Source organism: Miniopterus natalensis, chromosome 13 (assembly GCF_054644295.1).
Source record: "Miniopterus natalensis isolate mMinNat1 chromosome 13, mMinNat1.hap1, whole genome shotgun sequence".
Lineage (NCBI taxonomy): Eukaryota > Metazoa > Chordata > Mammalia > Chiroptera > Miniopteridae > Miniopterus > Miniopterus natalensis.
In genome coordinates, this window is record NC_142093.1 from 41,097,043 (window position 1) to 41,111,357 (window position 14,315).

General features: G+C 36.6%; 1 protein-coding gene across 2 annotated transcripts in view; it reads left to right on the forward strand.

The window, feature by feature from the left end:
• ALMS1 (ALMS1 centrosome and basal body associated protein) overlaps positions 1-14,315 on the forward strand; it is a 113,165-nt gene that overhangs the window by 27,407 nt on the left and 71,443 nt on the right. For both annotated transcript variants that reach the window (XM_016202583.2, XM_016202584.2), the window contains exon 9: positions 1,267-1,414. In XM_016202583.2, coding sequence (XP_016058069.2) covers positions 1,267-1,414 — 148 coding nt within the window. The remainder of the gene's footprint in view (positions 1-1,266; positions 1,415-14,315) is intronic.

The window sequence follows — 14,315 nt, forward strand, 5'->3', positions numbered from 1 at the left end:
TGAAAGATTTGACTTTAGAGGTATCTTGAAAATGATAAGAATCTGTGTTTCCCCAGGAAGGATACTGAGGTACTTAATGTCCAAACTAGTCAGTGTTTCCAAAGGAAACTACCTGTCTCCTTCCCACATGAGCAACATGCTTATGTATTATTACATTCCCTTTTTCTCTATTTATATCATTATTATTGTGTGTGTGTACTAGAAAATTATAACTTTGGGGTGTTATAAAAATTGTTTCAATGTTTCTTTTATACAAGGCTTATTTTCCTGGATTTTTGGATTCCTTGGCTTTAATCTTCCTCTGGTCCTATTGCCCACCTTCTTTTGTCTGAAACTGTCAACTCTAACCTGGGTCCCACTTCCTTATAATATACTCTTATATCCTGCTAGTCATTAGATTCACTTAGATAATATATGTGGTATACTTAATGTTACTTTCCTTTTACTGTTTTTCCAAATATAAGATTGTAGTTATTGGAAAACTATTAGTTTGAGTTGCAACCATATTTATACCCTTAGGTTCAGATAGTTGATAAGAGGAAATGAACAAAGATATTGTGATGTACTTTTTATTTATAATTTGTTGAATTTAGAAAGGATTTTAATATAGAGAACTGTTAGGCTAGTTTTATTTTCTTTATTCTAAAGTAGGCATTGTTTAATTCTAATTTTCAGTCTAATAACAGTGGGTATGAAAGTGATAACTTTGTAATCTGATAAAACTTTAGGAACTTCTGTTTCAGCATTTAACCTTTACTTCACTATCAGTTTTTATTTCCCACTACTTTTGTTTCAAGAACTTTGAGGACTTTTGTTTTTTGGTAACTGATCACAGATACAGGTTTTTGATGCTTTTATTATTCTAAACATTTGTGGATTTCTTGGAAATCTTCCTGTTTTCTCTTCCCTCCTTTTTCCTGTCCACAACACACTTCTTCCTCTTAAAAAAATCCTTGTACCATAGTTCAAATTCTGCAGTGATCATGCTATTATAAGGAGAAAACTGAGTAATATAATAGTTCTAGGCCTCATATCTATAATATTCTATACAGGCAGACTTACAGACCCTCAGAATAATTTGTAGAGCCTTCTTGGAATTGACCAAACAAGAAATGACCTGTATATGAATTCAGGAGGATTGACAATATAATCTTAAAGAACTGGTATAACTGCCTAGTATTTATTTTCATAAAAGTGAGGTTTGTATTTCAGCAGTTGATGTCAAAAATTAATCCTATTTTCTTTCTTTTGTATCTCTTTTCATAGGTAGGTCATTCTAATCAGTCTTTTTCGTCTGTATTACCTCCATTTGTTCCTCATGAGCCAACCAGAGAGTTGGAGTTTCACTCTTCAGATCTCAGAATGTTGAGAGTATCTCCTGAGATTGTGCCAAAGGCTCTCAAACATTTATCAGGTATGTAGAAAAGGTGATATTAAATGTCCGTATGGCTAGCTTGTTAAAAATATTTAGCTGTGGCTAATTTTTTATATTTGAATTCCTGCAGTCATGTTGACTTTGGATTAAGTGTATTTATAAATGCACAGGTCTCATTAGATGAACCATTTGATTTAATTGCATTCTTCAGTGTTTAGAACTGAATTTCGTGGACAAGTCTTAGTTAGAGTCAGTTTGTTTCTATATTCCTTTCTGTGACTTGAAGGAAAAAAATTAATGGAGCTCAAGAGGACAAGAGTGGATACAAATAAGCTTGTAGAGAGGGAATTGAAAGCTCAGTTTTGAGGCGGAAAGCAAGGTTATCTATTTGCTGTAGGAGATGGGGGCAGGTGGGGGTTTTAGGAGATAAGAGGAGAGTGGCTTGGGTGAAGGCTCAGAATTTATGTTGAAGTGAATAGGAGATGGAGCTAAGGACAAGCAAAAGGATTGGCAGGTAGTTCTGAGAAGTCAGGTGAGGTTAGAAATGATTTTATAATGTTGTCAGCCTGTGTTGCCTCTCTGATTTCTCTCTACTAAAACTCAGTAATGGAGAAGATTAATTACAGGATTGATTCTTAGTTTAGGGATTTGGGTGTGGTGGAAGGATAGCAGGGCAACGGAATATGTGAGAGAAGAGTTGGTTAGCTGTTGGTTTCAGCCTGCATAGAGAAAGAAAAGAAGTCAGGAGAGTTGTTAGTCTGGGAGAAAATGAAGGGACAGAGGTTTATTTATGAAGTTGAATTCATGAGGTAGGTATGAGTTATTGAGAGAGCTAGAAGAATGAGTAATTTTGGTCAGAGTTAGTTAGTACATTTAAATGTGCATCAGTTTGAAGGGGGTAAGATCCACTGCTTGGCCCTGCGGTGGTTGAATAGTAGAAGTTAAATAAAGATCACTGGGATAAAGTAAATTGAGATTTTGAAGCTAGCTTTTTGGATTGATTAACTATTTTTAAATATTTTCTGATTTTTTTGTGGGATTTGGGGCTTAGGGAAGCCTTTGTACCTTGAAGTCTCCAGAAAGTGAATGGAAGCAACTGGAGTTGTAAGAACATGATAGATGGAGGATGGTATTGAAGCTATGTGTGGCCTAAACCTCAAGAAAGGAGGTTTTATTTGTATGTCTTTTGTTTATTTGAAGAACATAGAAAATATGGTAAGGAAATCATTGTGAGAGGTAGTTAAATGCTATCTTCTATCTATCTCTCCTTGTTTTCAGAGTCATGGTATATGGGAGAGGGCTGCATAGTCAATAATATTATTAAGAGGAAAATCAAGTGTTTTTTAGGGCAAAAAGTTAGAGAGTATTCTCTGAAAAATTTGAGAAAGGTTGTTTATTAAATAGCAGAATGGTTTCAAAGAGCACAGAGGAAAGAAGGGAGGGAAGGAATAAGTAGTGGGAGGAACCAAGGTAAGAAAACAGCAGGAATAGAATATGGGGACAGGAGACTGGTAATATTTGCATTTTGTCTGGACCAGAATTTCAGTGATAAGCTTACTTGAAATGAGTGGCCTCAAATATACTAATTTTATCAAGTAATTTTAATGTCGGAACTATCTAAGGGTCCCAGCTCATACCTGGTTTAGTCATAGAGATGAATTTAGAACTGCCATAGGGTTTGAGAAGGGCATCATATCTAAAAATGTTGTTTTGTGACTTTTACAAATTATAGCACACCTTGGTAAAGAATTCTCAGGTTGTTGTTCACCCCCCTCTCCTTACATCCTTTGAAATTGTCCCCAAATTCTTGGGTATTCTGTTCTTTTTTTTTTTCTTTTTTTTGTCTCTCTTCACATTTTAGTTTGGGCAGTTTCTAATGACCTACCTTAAAGCTCACTGATTTGTTCCTCAACACAGCATGTGCAGCCTACTGATGAACCCATCAATGAAGGCACCCTTCATTTCTGTTATAATGTTTTGGTTTCTATACTTTCCTTTTGATCTTCCTTAGAATTTTTATCTCTCTGCTTATATTACTCATCTGTTCTTGCATGTTGTCCATTTTTTCCATTAGAGTGCTCAACATATTTAATCATAGTTACTTGAAATACCTGGTCTGATATTCCAAAATCTCTGCCATTTCTGAGTCAGGTCCTATTTCTTGCTTTGTCTTTTCAGACTGTTTTTTGCCTTCTAACACACCTTGTAATTTTTTGTTGAACACTGGACATGATGTACTAAGTAAAAATACTGAGGTAAATAAATATGCCTTTGGTGTGAGGTTTTATTTGGCTAGAAGTTAGGCTCTATTACAGTTAGCTATAACTGTGGTGTCTGATGCTAAAATTGTCTCTGGTGCCCTTGTTTTTTCTCCTATGTTGTCTTTTGGTTTCCCTTAAGATTCCTTAAACGGGGTCATAGGCTTGTTTGCATTCTTTCCTCTGTAATTTATACAAGAGCCCTATTTATGTAGTGGTAATATGTGGAGGGAAGAGATTTCATTTTAATAACCCTATGATTAGGTCTCGGTCTTTTAGTGAGCCTCTTTCCTTAGGCCAGGGGTGGGGAACCTTATTTCTGCCAAGGGCAATTTGGATATTTATAACATCTTTCGCAGGCCATACAAAATTATCAACTTAAAAATTAGCCGGCTATATTTGGTCAAACTTTTAACTTAATTTATTGAATTTAGAATCCTGCCAGTGGTTACCTTGGCAGGGCCAGACCAAATGATTTCTTGGGCCTTATATGGCCTGCAGCGGGACTTTCCCCACCCCTGCCTTAGGCTGTTACTGTTGCAAGTGCTTCTCAGCATTTTCCCCCTCCTTAGGTGAAACAGAAAGGCTAGAAGGGGCCTGGAGTTGGGTATTTCCCTTGTTACAGGTTGGTTAGGCTCTGATAAAATCAAGTCAGGCTCTGGTAATTTAGTTTCCCTTGAGGTCAGCCTATTGTTATGGAGACCAGAGGGCTTTGGGGCTTTAAAAATCGTCACTTTTTCCCTCCCCCTGCCATAAATATGAGGGCAAATTTTGTTCCATCATCATCCTGAGAGCCTGGTGGTCTCCTAGAAGTAAAATTTAGGGGCCTTCCCTAAGGCTGGGCCCCAGGAGTTTTTAACTCCAAAGTGAGTCCATGTTTGTTTGGCTTTTAGCAGTTTGCCAATTACAGTTTATTTTTCCTTACCAGTTCCTGGTTCCAGAGGCTTCTGCTCCCCATAATCTCTGATTCTCTGTGTTCACCTGAATCTACAGTTTTCAGGATGGTGGTTTACCTTGTAAACTCATTTCTCTGATGGGTTGAAGAAGAGTTGTTGATTTTCAGTTTGTTCAGCTCTTTTTGTGTGAGATGGTAGTGACTTCTAAACTCTTTTACATGTGGGATAAGAAAAACCTCTTTCTAAAAAAGTGTTCAAATACAAATATATGATAAAAACAGCTAATCTAGAGCTTTAGGCAACAAATGATTACACTGAGAATGAAAATTTAAATCATTAGCTTTTATTATTATTATTTAATTTATCTTTATTGTTGAAAGTATTACAGATGTCCCTTCCCCCCCCCCCCATTGACCCCCTTTGCCCCCTTCCCAGGCCTTCCCCACACTATTGTCTGTCCATGGGCTATGCATATATGCATATGAGTTCATTGGTGAATCTCCTCCTTGCGCGCCCCCCCCCCCCCCCCCAAATATGACAGCCTGTTGCATGCTTCAATGTCTTTGGATCTTTTTTGTTCATCAATTAATTTTGTTCATTAGATTCCACATACAAGTGATATCATGTGATACTTGTCTTTCTCTGATTGGCTTATTTCACATAGCATGATACTGTCTAGGTCCTTCCATGCTGTCTCAAAGGGTAAGAGATCATTCTTTTTTATAGCTGCATAGTATTCTGTTGCATAAATGTACCACAGTTTTTTAATCTATTTATCTACTGATGGATACAAACATTACTTTTTTAAAAACAGGCTTATTGAGATGTAATTCACATACCATACCATTCATTCATTTAAGTTTTACAATTCACTGAGTTGTACAAACATCACTGTACTCTAGGGAAACCCTGTACCTGTTAGCAGTCACTGCCCACTCCATACCTCCCTGAGCACACTCAGCCTTAGGCAACACTAATCCACTCTGCTTATAAATTTGCTTATTCTGGACATTTTTGTATAAATGAAATCATAAAATATGTGATCTTTTGTGTCTGGTGTCTTTCACTGAGTATGTTTTTAAGATTTATCCATGTTATAGTATGCATCAGTGCTCATTCCTTTTTATTGCCAGATTATAGCCCATTGTGTGGATATGTCATGTTTTGTTTATCCATTCATTATCTGATGGACATTTGGGTCATTTCTACTTTTTGGCTGTTATGAATAATGCTGCTATGAACATTTATGTACATGTTTTTGTGTGTATGTATATTTTCTTTTTGGTATATATTTAGGAGTGGAATTGCTGGTTCATGCTAACAATGTTTGACATTTTGAAGAACTGTTAAAGTTTTCCAAAGAGTATGTACCATATTACATTCTCACCAGCATTATAAGGGTTCCAGTTTCTTCACATCCTCAACAACACTTGTTATTTTTTTGTCTTTTTTTATTATAGCCATTCTGGTAGGTGTGAAGTGATATCTTGTGGGGTTTTTTTGTTGTTGTTTTTTTGTTTTTAAATATATCTTTATTGATTTCAGAGATAGGAAAGGAGAGGGAGAGAGATAGAAACATCAATGATGAGAGAGTCATCCATCGAGCCCGCAACCCCGGCATGTGCCCTGACCAGGAATCGAACCCTGATCGCCTAGATCCTAGGTTGACGCTCAACTGCTGAGCCACGCCCAGCCGGGCTCATTTTATTATTAAGTTTAAGAGTTCTTTATATATTCTGGATACAAGTTCCTTATCAGATAAATTATTTGCAAAATTTTCTTCCACTCTGTGGGTTGTTCACTTACTTGGTGGTATTGATTACAACAGTTTTTAATTTTGATGAAGTGCAATTTTTCTATTTTCTTCTTTTAAAAAAATTTAATATTTTACATAGTGGTAAAATACACATAAAATTTACTATCTTAACCATTTTTAAGAATACATTCAATATTAAATACATTCACATTGTTGTGCAAATATCACCGACATCCATCTTTCACCTTCTAAAACTGAAACTCTGTACCTATTAAATAGTAACTCCCATTCTTTCCTATCCCCAGTCAACTACTACAGTAAACCTCAATTTTGTAGACCTTGATTTAATGGACTTCGGATTTAACAAACAAAATTTCCTGACCACCTGTCATATGTGAAAGTTAACACCCTGTTAATTTTAAAATGCTTTTAACCAGGATTTGCTTATAATTAAGCTAACAGGTTATTTTTTTTATTATTGATTCACTGTTATTTTTAACAAATTTTAGCAAATAGGTCATGTTGGAAAAAGCATTGTAGTAATTTCACTGACATAAATATTACATATCTGCAGCTATAGACTGTGTATTTAAAACCAAGACTCACCACTTGTAAACAATGTTAAGCGAATGATTAGCACATGATCACACTGCATCACACGGTGATTGGTTCTGTTGTTGCCTGGCATGACTTTTTGCAACAGTTTTAATGCCTGCTGGTGGTGTTCTGACGATGTTCCATGTTCCGATGTGCCTGTTGTTCCGATGTGCGCTGAGCCATGCCCCAGCTGTGTGCATATGTTTATTTGTGGTGACTGGTAAATGCATGCCTTTACTAGACCTATTCAGTAGAAATTTAAAAGTACCGTAATAAATATAGAAAACTGTGAAATTAAACTTTTCATACATACTTCATTTTAATTACACAAATGTGTCTACATAAGTAAAAACAGGCAACCTAACTAATTTGTCAACTTTTTAACATATGCATTCAGAAAACCTACTTTTTTATATAACGGATTTTCGGCTTTAACAGATACCCCTTCGCCTGAATTAGTCCATTATATTGAAGTTTTACTCTATTTTACTTTTTGTTTCTCTATGATCTCTGACAACTCTACCTACCTCATATAAGTGGAATCCTACAGTATTTGTCTTTGGTGACTGGCTTATTTGACTTACAATAATGTCTTCAAGGTTTATCTATGTTGTAGCAGGTGTCAGATTGCATTGAAACTGTAGATTAGTTTTGCCATCTTAATAATAAATATTTTGTCTATAAACAGGGAATGTCTTTTCATATATTTAGTTGTTCTGTTACCAGAGAGCCGCCCAAGTCAGAGAGGGCTCTAGACTCTCCCCGCCTCGTATCTTGTGAGCTCCAGAGAAAGAATTTAGATGAGTGGCAGAAAGCAGTGTTGAAGTAAAGCAAGTGAATTTATTAAAGATACACTTGGCATAAAGCACAAGTCACAGCTCAGCTAGTCTGAGCACCCCACCCATTGGGGTTTTGAGGGTTTTACATCTTTTTGTTGCAAGCTTCAAGGTTTCTCTCCCCTGGTATCAGGATTAGCATACCGGGTTTCAAGTTCCCCCTTGTCATTGCAGTTTAACTGTTGATTATCTTGTCCTGGGAGGTTTCAGGACTGCTTCGGTGTGATAATAACCTCTCTCTCCTGCCTTAGTATCTATCCTGCCTAACAGTTTTTTATTTCTTTTAACAGTATTTTTTAGTTTTCAGTGTATAAATCTTGCACTTTGTTAATTCTAAATATTTTAATCTTTTGGTGTTATTGTAAAATGAATTGTTTTTTAAATTTCACTTTTGGAATATTCACTGTCATTGTGTAGAAATACACTGTATTTCTTTTGTATGTTAATTTCGTAGCCTACAACATTGCTTAACTACTTGTTTAGTATTTCTAATTATTTTGTGTGGATTTCTTATCATTTTTCTACACAAGACCACGTCATCTGCAAATAGAGATAGTCTTTCTTTTTCGTTTCCAGTATGGATGCCTTTTACATATTTCATTCCCCAGTTGCCCCAATTAGAGTTTCCAGTACAGTGTTGCATAGAAGTGGCAAGAGCAAATACCTTTTATCTTGTCCTGGTCTTTGTGGGAAGGTATCATGTCTTTTAACGTTAAGTATGATGTTAGCCATGGGATTTTTATAGATGCTGTTTATCAGGTTGAGGAAGCTCCCTTTTATTTGGAGCTTTTAGAGCATATTTATCATGTAAAGGTGTTAGATTTTGTCAAATGTTTTTCTGCATCTTCTATGATGACCTTATGGTTTTTGTCCTTTATTCTAATCATATGCTGCATCATTAATAACTTTTCATATGTTGAGCCAACCTTGAGTTCTTGGTTGTATATGTGACTTGGTTATGGTGTATAATCCTTTTTGGATGTTGCTGGATTACTTTTGCTAGTAATTTTTTTGAGGTGTTTTTGGTTTATAGTTATAATAGATGCCTTGTAATTTGTTGTTGTTGGGTTTTGGGCGCAGGGTAATACTAGTGCCTTAGGTTGAGTTGGGAAGTATTCTCTCCTCTTCTAGTTTTTGGAAGAGTTTGTAAAAGATTGGTGTTAGCTTTATTAATGTCATTTGTTTATCTGCTATATGTCTATGAGAATTTATATGTTTCATGAATCAGTTTTCATAATTTGTATCTTTCATGGAATTTGTCTATTCCAGATAGGTTATTTAATTTGTTGGCATATAACTGTTTGTGGTATTACCATATAATCCTTTTTATTTTGTAAGGCTGGTAGTAGTAGTTCTCTCTCTTTCATTACTACTTTTAGTGATTGGAGAGTGTTCTCTCTGGGGTTTTTTTTTTGGTGTTTTTTTGTGTGAGTCTAGCTAACTTTTGTCAGTTTTTTTGTTGATCTTTTCAAAGAAATGAAGTTTAGTTTCTTTACTTTTTCTAATTTTCCCCTCTACCTTTTAAATCTCTATTTCACTTATTTGCATTTTCGTCTTTATTATTTCCATGCTTGCACTTTAGTTTTAGTTTGAGCTTTTTACTGTTTCTTAAGGTGAAAGGTTAAGTTATTGACTTGAGTTCTTTCTTTTTAATACAAGTGTTTACATAGATAAATTTCTAAGCACTACTTTAGCTGCATGCCTTGATTTGTTTTCCTTTTGTTTTAATTCACCTAAAATAATGCCCAATTTCCATTGTAATATTTTGTTCTTGTTGACATCTCGGTTATCTGGGAGTGTGTGTTTAATTTCACGTAATTATGAATTTCCTTTTGTTATTGAGATCTCATTTCATTTATTTTGGAGAACATATACTTTGTGTGTTTTCAGTTTTTAAGTTTTATTGGGGCTTTTTTTATGTCCTAGCATATAGTTAATCCTATAGAATGTACAGTTTGCACTTGAGAAGAATGTGCATTCTGCTGTTGTTAGGTGGTGTGTTCTATACATACATATCTGTTAGTTCTAGTTGATTTATAGTGTTCCAGTCTTCTGTATCTTTGTTGATCCTCTGCCTGGTTGTTTTCTCCATTTTTGAAAGTGAGGTGTTAAAGTCTCCAATTATTATTGTCTGTTTCTCCCTTCTTTTCTACCAGATTTACTTAATACATTTTGAGATATGATATTAAATGCATTTATGTTTATGTATTATAATTTATAATGTTACATTCCTGATGAATTAATTTTTTTTTTGGTTATAAATTTACCTTTAATTCTAGTAACATTTTTTGTCTTAAAGTTTTATTTTGTCTTTTATTAGTGTATTTGCTCTAGCTCTTATGGTTGCTGTTTGTATGACATATCTTTTTGTATCCCTTTATTTTCAACCTAATTATATTTTTGAATCTGAAGTGCATCTTTTGTAAATAGTTGGAATTTTTTTCAATGCAGACTGATAATCTCCTTTTTATGTGATTGTTTAACCCATTCACATTTAATGTCATTACTGATGAAGACTGGGTTTACATTTTCTGGTGTACTTTTTGTTTTCCATAGGTTTTATATCTTTTTTGTTCTTCTGTTCCTACTTTAATGCTTTTTATTGAATTAAGTTAATATTTTCTAGTGTGACATTTTAAGTTGTTTAATGCTATATCAGTATTACTTATTATTTATTTATTTTTCTAAACCCTCACCTAGGACATGTTCATTGACTTAGAGGGAGGGGAGAGAGAGACATTGACTTGTAGTTCCATTTATTTATGCATTCATTTGTTGCATCTTGTACGTGCCATGATCAGAGATCAAACCCACAATCTTGGCGTATTGGGACGATGCTCTAACCAACTGAACTAGCTGACTAGGGTTGAGATTTTTCTTATTTCTTGAATTTGGCCTGTAATGCTATCAGTTTTCCTCTTAGGACTGCTTTTGCTGTGTTCCATAGATTTTGGGTTGTTGTGTTTTCATTTTCATTTGTTTCAAGGTATCTTTTGATTTCTTCCTTGATCTCATTGTGAACCCATTCATTGTTTAGTAACATGTTATTTAGCCTACATGTCTTTGTGCAATTTTCAGGATTTTTTCCCCTGTGATTGATTTCTTGTTTCATACCATTATGGTCAAAGAAGATGCTTAATATCATTTCAGTCTTTTTAAATTATTGAGTCTTGTTTTGTTTCCTAACATGGGGTCTATCCTAGAAAATGTTCCACATACGCTTGCAAAGAATGTATCTTCTGCTTGTTTCGGGTGAAATGCTTTGAAAATATCAATTAAATTCCATCTTATCTAGTGTGTCACTTAAGACCATTGTTTACTTGTTGAATTTCTGTCTGAAAGATCTATCCACTGATTTCAGTTTGCTATTAAAATCCCCTACTATGACTGTATTACTGTCGATATCTTTCTTTATGTCCATCAAGACTTGCTTTATATATTTAGGTGCTTCTGTGTTGGGTGCATAAATGTTTACAAGTGTTATATCCTCTTTTTGGATTGCTCCCTTTACTATTATGTAGTGCTTGGTTTCTTCTGTTTTTTTGGTTTTCTTTTTTTTTTTGTTTTCTTACTATATAGCCTTTGTTTTAAAGTCTGTTTTGTCTAATATAAGTATTGCTACCCCAGCTTTTTTTCCCATTTACATTTGCATAAAATATCTTTTTGCCATCTCTTTACTTTTAGTCTATGTGTGTCTTTCATTCTGAGGTGGGTTTCTTTTAGACAATATATATATGGGTTGTGGTTTCTAGTCCATTCAGCTACCCTATGTATTTTAATTGAAGCATTTAAGCCATTTCCATTTAAAGTGATTATTGATAGGTTCGTATTTATTGTAATTTTATTCTCTATAAGTATGCTCCTCTTTTCTTCTTACAGAAGACCCTTTAACATTTTTTGTAATACTGGTTTGGTGGTAATGCACTTCTTTGCCTTTTTCTTTTCTGGGAAGCTCTTTATTTTTCCCTCAATTTTAAATGATAGTCTTGCTGGGGAAAATAGTCTTGGTTGTAGGTCCTTGTTTTTCATCATTTTGAATATTTCATGACGATCCCTTCTGGCCTGAAGTGTTTTTATTGAGAAAGCTTGACAGTATGGGAGCTTTCTTGCAGACAACTAACAGTCTTTCACTTCCTACTTTTAAGATTCTCTTTTTGTCTTTAACCTTTCCCATTTTAATTATGATGTGTCTTGGTGTGTATCTCTTTAGGCTCATGCTGTTTGGTACTCTCTGTGCTCCCCAGACTTGTGTGTCTTTTCCTTTTACCAGGTTAGGGAAGTTTTTAGCCATTAATTTTTCACATAGGGTTTCTATTCCTTGCTCTCTGTCCCTCCCTTTGATACCCCTGTGATACAGATGTTGTCATGCTTCATGTCGTCCCAAAGGTCCTTTAAATTATCCTCATTTTTTACAATTCTTTTTTCTGCTCTCATTGGGTTTTTTTTGTTACCTTGTCTTCCAAAATTGCTGATTTGATCCTCTGCTTCATCCAATGTACTGTTTATTCCTTTTAGTGTATTCTTCAATTCAGATATTGTCGTCTTTTTAAAAAAATATATATCTTCATTGATTTTAGAGAGAGGAAGGGAGAGGAGGGAGAGAGAGATGGAAACATCAATGATGAGAATCATTGATTGACTGCCTCCAGCACGCCCTCCACTGGGGATTGAGCCCGCAACCCGGGCATGTGCCCTGACCTGGAATCAAACCACGATCTGGATCCTAGGTTGATGCTCAACTACTGAGCCACACTGGCTGGGCTGTTCTTTTTTTTTTTTTATGGTTTCTATGTCCTTTTTCATGATGTTGAAATTCTCACTAAGTTTCTTGACATTCTCACTAAGTTCCTTGAGCATCCTTATAACCATTTTTTTTTTAAACTCTGTATCTGGTAAATTGCTTGCCTTTATTTCATTTAGCTCTTTTTCTGGAGATTTCTCCTATCTTTCATTTGGGGCATATTTCTTTTTCTTCTCTTTTTTGGCTGCATCTTTGTGTTTGTGTCTATGCAGTGGCTAGATCTTCTATGTCTTTCAGTCCTGGTAGGGTGGCTTTATGATGTAGTAGGTATATTGTGGGACCTAATGGTCCATTCTCCTTGATCACCTGAGTTAGGTGTTCCAAGAATGTCCCTGTGTGGGTTATGTGAGCTCTCCTGTGGTAATTGAGTTTTGATGGTTATTGGCCTGTTTGCATGTGGGGTCAACCCTTAGGCTGGCTGACTGAGGATCAACCCAGACCATAGTGTAGGAGCTGCTGTGCTGGTGCTGACCACATGGAGCGGAATTTGCCTCAGCAGGATCTGGTTCCTGCCAAGATCTCCCTTTGGATATGCCTCTTGTGACACTAATTGGATCCTGCTCTGATGTTGTCTGAAGCTGGCCACTGGTTGTGTCTATTCTGGGACCTCTTGGGAAGGACTCTGGGGCAGACCATTGTTAGATGCTGCTTGTGACTGGCCCTGGGCAAACTGTTTGGAGTTACAAAGCGATCCACAGTTTGTTTGTTTGTGACTGCCTCTGCTGGGCCTTAGTGTCCTTGGGAAAGACCAAGCTGTGCACCAAGGCTGGCCTTCAACCAGCATCAAGCCTGAGAGCATGTCAGCAAAAAGCCCAAGACACTCTGAGATCCATTTTCACCTACCTTTCCCTGCTGGCCTGCTGTTAGGCTCAGTGACTGAAAGAGCCTCTGGCAATACTCAGGTTCCTTGAGGTAGATTCTCTGTGAGTCACCAGGTAGGGGTGAGTGGTGTTTACCAGATTGATACAGGTTCAATCTGCCATTGATGGGTCTGAAGCCACTCAACAAAAGTTCCAGGATATACTAAGTCTACCTTCCCCTTTCCGAGTGCCCGAAGATTTTTTTTTGTGGGGAAGGGGTCTCAGGAAATCATCAGAGTGAGGCTGGCAGAATTTATCATGCCCAAACAGACCAAGATTTTGCCATGTGAACGGAAGGCTGTGCATCAGTCGGGTGTGTGTGACAGAAAAATGGTCCCTGCCCTAGAACCACGCAACTCAGTCTGTCCCAGATTCTGACAGGAGCCGTAGCTCAGTAGGGGGGCCACCAGGAGTCAGGAGGGTGGGGCTAGTAGATCTCCTGTGAGAGGAACATGCTGGTCAGGTTCATAGGAATGTTGGAGGAATGGTCTCTGTCCCAGAGCCATACAGCTCAGTCACTGATACCCCCTGAGTCTGCCTAGACCTCTACACCCGGTGAGGCAGCTGACTCAACAGGGTGCAAGCTGGACAGGGTAGAGAGACAGGGAGTCCATTGAGTGTGGCTATTGCATTTTCCCACACTGGTACCATATAAAGGAGAGTGCTCCACCAAAGAAAGATGGCGTCTGTGGTGTGGGAAAGGGACTCAGTACAGGGATCTTGGCAGCTGTCCCTTCAGCTCTTTCCTAGAGTCACAACCGTATTCTCTCCTCACACAACTCTAGTCCCCTCCGCCCTCCCTTGACTGGAACCCAGGGTGAATGGCTGTGAACAAGACTGTGTGCTGGCACTTGAAGAGGGTGTCTATGTCTCTGGCAGATTCCTGTCTCCCTGGCGGACAGAATCCCAGCTGATTTTCATAGTCATATGTTATAT